Here is a 5758-nt window from a genome sequence, read left to right on the forward strand (position 1 = left end):
TGACTATTCGTCACCCTGGGTGAGGAATAGTTATTGTTCACCCCTCTCTATTTTATCATCAATGCACCGTAATTTTACGTTCCGTAAATTTTTTCTTATTTCTGATGTAAAAAGAGACTGTAAGAAAATATATAGTCACCGTAAAAATATTTTATGTTATGTAAATTTACAAACGTAAAAACATAGTGTAAAATGTACATAAACTACAAATTTTCTTGTCTTATGACCTACATTTTTATTTTCTTATGCCAAATTTGACGTAGTGAATCAATAAGAATGTAATTTTTGAATTTCAAACGTAATTTATTTAGGAAGCGATCGTAAGATTACCTCGGTGAAGAATAACTTATTCTGCACCCTGGGTGATGAATAGTAACACTATATATATATAGGGTGGGTCTATTATAATAACACCCTTAAGAGTCTTATTCTGCACACCAAATCGCTTATTCTGCTAACACCTGTCGCACCCACGAGCTCTAACACAAAATGAACTGCGCGCAAACCCACTCCCCCCTCCTCGCAACCCACCAACCTCTCCTGACCCGCAGAGCTTCCCTCCCGCTCCCACATCCCGTGCACATCATCCAACCTTCTTCCTCCCCAGCCACCGCCCCCTCCTACCACCTTCTTCCGCGCGTCGGCGCCCCACCAGAGGAGCCCAGACGCCGGCCGCCCTACCCAACACGTTGCTACCCTACCCGACGCCCCGCCCCGAGCACCCCCCACCTCCTGATCCGGCTATCCGAGATCCGCCACCTCCAGCTCTCGCTCCGGCGCCGCCCTCCTGCGGCGAGCTCCCTTCTTTCGGATCTGTCCAACCACATCCTACCTCCCATCCACTTCTCCTCCCCCGCCCCCACCCGCGACGCCCTACCACCAGCCGCCCTTGATTCGGCGAGATGGAAATCCAACGCGGGCCACATGCCCTCCCCGACCCCTCTTCAACTTCGGCGCGGGTCGAAGAGCACCAGCCGCCACCCGATGGAGGCGGAGGTGGCCTCCCCCAACGCACCCCTGTCTGGGGGCTTGCTGCGCCGCCGCTGGATGTCTCTTCTAGTGGATCTCCGTGTCTTGACCGACCTCCCTTCCTGGTGCAGTCCATGCTTCGGGGCGGCCATCTGGGCGTGAGCACCTCGGGCATGGCCGGCGCCGGATTCCGCCACGCCTTGCTCCTGCAGCATTCTGTACAGTTCATTCCGTGGGGGTGTCGTGATGCAGTATGCATCGTTGTGGCGATGTGGCTCGATGGTAGTGCTCGGTGCGGTTCGGCAGCCTGTCAAGTTTTTTGTTTGTTCTTTGTCTTTGAAATTGATTTTGTGTTCATGTGCTGCAGAGCAGCACCTACGCTTCCCTCAATTTCTTTTCATGTGCAGTTTGCTTTGAAAACAGAGAAGGGCTCTCGTGAGGCCTTCGCGGATGAGATGCTCCCGACCTTGCCTCTTCCGATCATTTCCATCCCCTAAATCTGGTTGTGCACGCAGGATGCAGCTCACAGCAGGATCAAGGATCCCCTTCCTCCACCTGGGACAGGAGCACCGCACCTTCGTGCTATTTGGCGGACCCCGTTTGCGGGTTGCAGCTCTCTTCTGGCGCCGCTGCAGTTTGCGGTTCTGTACGCATGCAGTGTAGTAGGCGCATCTCCATGGCACTTCAGCCACGCCGTGAAAATCCTCGCCGGATCCGATGAACCACCACCGGATTCGTGGAGATCTTCCCGCCACGACGAGTTTCTACCCCCACATCAGGCGCCTGGATCATGGCGCCCATCCCACACCCCGGGCGGTCGTCCCCCCTGCATCCCTCCCCGCGCACCCTGTGGTCTGCTCCGTCAAGCCACTGGTGCACCGTGCGCGGCACCGTGTAGTCCACTGTGTGGGTGCACGCAGCACGCCCACCCTGCACCCCTGGGGCCGTGCAGTCCACCAAGTGCAAAAGCAGCTTCCTGCGACGCCATGGAGCTCCCTTTTCTTAGCAAGGTCCATGGGGAGAGTACCTTTATGCAGGGGCAGTGCCATGGAAGGCTTGAGCTCTTCCGCTCCTCAACAAGCATCAGCAGCAGCATGACGTTGAGGTCTTCCCCCATGGAAGGTCATCGACGGAGGTCCAGCCCCTGTTCGATTTCAAGTATCTCATCCCCTCCTCTTGGATTTAGTAGGCTAAATGGTTACTTTTTATGCAGCAACAGGCCGAGCGATGGTGGTGGCCGAATGATGCTGACAGGATGGAGGCTACTACTGTGTTGTATGGTATGAATCCCTCACACCTTGATCTCTTCTTGGCTGCTACTGCACCAAGATCCTCTGCATGCGGGTGTTGTGGTTGTTCAGCTCGGAGATGCTCGCCATGTGGTTCAGGGCTCGTGCGCGTGCAGTCCGACGAGCGTCATCTCTTCCCCTCTGGTCGGTCGACCATGGCCGTGCAGCTCGGAGACGCTCGCCATGCGGTTCGGAGCTCGTGCGCGTGTAGTCCAGCAATTGCCATCTCTTCCCCCTGCAGTTCGTCGACCATGCCATGCAACTCAAATGCAGTTCTGCTGGTGTATGTGTGTGGCTGTAAAACAACGAATGGATGTATGTGTGTCTATGAGCATCGACGAAGGCGCAAAACAAAATGTGCGCGTGTAGTTTGGTTAGCTCTGTCGTGCAGTACTTTGTTTTTGTTTTGTGCGGTTGGCTTGTTTGTTAAAAAAATTCAAAGAATGTTGGTGGGACATATGCAAAATGTAATTTTAAATGCAGTCCACTCGTCCCATTCATGCAACTCACTAACATTGACCATGTAGTCCATATGAATTTACACAAAATATATATTAAGAAACAAACAAAACAATAAAGTAGTTCACTTTGTAAAAATTAGCAAGTATGAAAAAAGACAACAAAAACTCATGAGGTTCACTTTCGGGAGTGTTGCGGTCTACTCGTTCAAAAAAAAGTTGAAAAAAAGACAACAAAAACTTGTGCCAGAAAGTTTACGTCTGATAAAAAGAAATCATGAAGTTCACCTTACTGTCTGTTGCAGTGCGGTTTTCAGTTTGAAGCAGTGCGTTCTTCTGTCCAACGACGATTTTGGTGTCGCGAAAAAACAATTTTGGTGTCGCGAAAAAACAGAGTGTCCGCTTTTCGCTAATTTTAAAACTGCACTTAAACCGCAAAGAATTAGAGAGTGTGTTGTACATGAAAAAGTTCCATCTCGTCGATATCATTCCAAGAGCGTATCGTTTGAATCATTCCGAGCAGCGGTTTGTAAAAATTTCGCCAAAAACGGCGCTGCCACTCGTCGTCCGCTGCACGATTTTCACAATTAACTTAAAATCGTAAGGAATTTCAAACATATTTCAACATATGAAAGTTGCGCCTCGTTCGTAGCTTTCCAACGGCGTATCACACGCCTCGTTTCGACAAACGGTTCAAAAACTGGAGCGAAAACAGTACCGAAAATTTGAAAAAAAATTGAAAAATAGAATTCCGCGATTTAGTAAATTTGAAGCTGCTCTTATACCGTAAGGAATTAGAGAAACACTTATATATGAAAAAGATGCGCCTCGACGATATCTATCCAGCGGCGTATCGTTTGCTTCATTCCGACGAGCGGTTTAGAAGAAATCACGAAAAAACGCTCGCTGCCACTCGTCATGGGCCGCACCATTTTCAAAACTGCTCTTAAACCGTGTGGAATCTCAAAAAGTGTTCAACATGTCGAAGTTGCGCCTAATCCATAGCTTTTCAACGATATATTACACGCCTCATTCCGATAAACAGTTAAAAAATTTGAGCGAAAACAGTACCGAAAAAATAACGCGTGCTGTTTTTTCCGACGAGAGGTTCACTCGTGTGAGTACTGTAGCACACTTGGTTCAAAGAATGACGTGCACTTGCGTTCAGCATGCAGTGCGGAAGTGATGTGTAGAATAGTTATTCTACTAATATTAGCAGAATAGACCGTCTAATTTTATCTACAAGCAGTGGTAGTTACCACCTAATTATTTAGCCTCCACGTGTCCCTGCTTAGCACCAAGCCAAACGGGTTAATGAGAGTCACCGGTGGAGGTCCTAAACCCGCTAACACTTGCCTTGCCCCACGGGAAGTTAATTGCATGGGCTGATTTTTAGGGGCGGTAGATACTCCTTGATATCTGGAAGCATTAAATTAAGTCATGCAATTTGTTTTTCTTAGTTCGATAATTATCTGGTCTGATGCTAGTTCAACTTTCTCCTTCATTCTTGGCTGGATGGAACAACTCTATTTCAAAAAAACACATGACCGTGACACTAATTGTTTGAACCCAAAGAAAAGTAGTATGGTCACTCAGAATTTTATAGTGTATATGCCTTTTGTCTTGAAAGGTATGCGCATGTCTACACATTGCCTGCTAGTTATGTTTCACGCCATGCAGAAAAGTAGTATGCAAGTATGTAGTATATCATTTTAAAAGGAAGTATGGAGTATGCTTCAAAAAAAAGGAAGTATGGAGTATGTGGAATTGATGTATATTTATGTCAAAAAAAAGTATGTGGCCTATCTTTTTACGAGAGTATGGAGTATGTAGTACATATACTTCTTATTTAGTCATGGAGTATATATACTTCTTAATTGTAGGAAGGCATATGCCTATACACATTGTACTACTAGGTACATAGTGGCAGTATATACATATTTTGTAAAAGCTAATTAACATCCAAAAAAATTGTACATACAAGTACTTATTATGTACAGCGTTTTTTGCTTTAGGTGAGGTGCACATGAGTATATATGTAGAATATGCAATTTCGTTAGGAAGGTAGTATATACAAGTAGAATATACAGTTTTGTTAGGATGGGAGTATGGAGTATATACACAAGTGTACACGGAGTATAAACATGGTATCCTATGAGTTCATGCATTCTATTTGTACTATATACACATCGTAGAGACATGGTGTCTTGCATGCATCAAAGGGAAGTATGCAGGCAACAAAGATCTACGACTTTGACTTAATAGCTTGTTAGTTTTGGTTCGGGTGCACAGTCGGCAGTAGCAGATACAACATGATGAACGACGCCAGCGATGTGCCTCAGTTGATCCATTCATCAATAATACGTCCGTGTAGCGCCGGCTGTACATGCCTCGTCCTCCTCAACTAGACATGCACCACAAGAGCAATGCGTGGAGCCGTAATCGTAGCTCCGAGTTGCACTGGTGCAGATCGCATCTGGTGGTGTTGTGTGCGCCTGGGCGGCTCGACATACCAAGAAGCCACCGTGCGACCCAAAACCTAAGTTCGGCTTGTCGTCGTGCATGCCGGCGGCCATGCGCCCGTCGTCACATCTAGACCATGGGAATCACGCTCCAGATGAGAAAAAATTAGATATGGATATAGGCACCAAAGAGGAGCCATATGTGCGTATTTAACACAAGATTGGTCAAAGATATAGATTGAATTCACCTTGTTGATCTCCCGTATGAGCTGCCATGGAACATGACGTGTGTGTGCGTGGATGAGATCTGATAACTTTGAACGGTGAATAACGGAACACCATGATGTCCGGTTATGGTTTGAAAGCTAGCTAGCTATCGTTTGACCTGAGGTTGTTATTATATACTAATATATCCTGGCAAACAAATCGGATAGGTACGGTGCGAGTGGATATTTTTATTGGGTAGAGAAAGTCTGACTATTTTGAGAAAGGGAACCCGTTAATCAACGGGCGCACCTGATGAGATCGGACGGAAGTAAGGATGGAGGTAGTTACCCCCTAGTGGTAGGATCTATTTTCC

At 47.0% G+C, this 5758-nt stretch overlaps 1 protein-coding gene across 8 annotated transcripts; it reads left to right on the top strand.

The window, feature by feature from the left end:
* Positions 1-508: 508 nt before the first annotated feature.
* Positions 509-2740, top strand: LOC123129330 (uncharacterized). Of its 8 annotated transcripts, none has more exons than XR_006463670.1 (3): positions 509-2104; positions 2189-2249; positions 2358-2740. XR_006463670.1 is itself a non-coding variant. In XM_044549540.1 (3 exons), exons 1-3 carry the CDS (start codon positions 1956-1958, stop codon positions 2625-2627), a joined length of 486 nt encoding a protein of 161 aa, XP_044405475.1. In that variant the 5' UTR covers positions 1467-1955; the 3' UTR covers positions 2628-2740. The 8 variants fall into 8 exon arrangements, 1 of the variants encoding a protein (XP_044405475.1); XR_006463671.1 differs by having other exon boundaries at positions 509-2091; positions 2183-2249; XR_006463672.1 differs by having other exon boundaries at positions 509-2091.
* The last annotated feature ends 3018 nt before the right edge of the window (positions 2741-5758 follow it).

Source organism: Triticum aestivum, chromosome 1B (assembly GCF_018294505.1).
Source record: "Triticum aestivum cultivar Chinese Spring chromosome 1B, IWGSC CS RefSeq v2.1, whole genome shotgun sequence".
Classification (NCBI taxonomy): Eukaryota; Viridiplantae; Streptophyta; class Magnoliopsida; order Poales; family Poaceae; genus Triticum; species Triticum aestivum.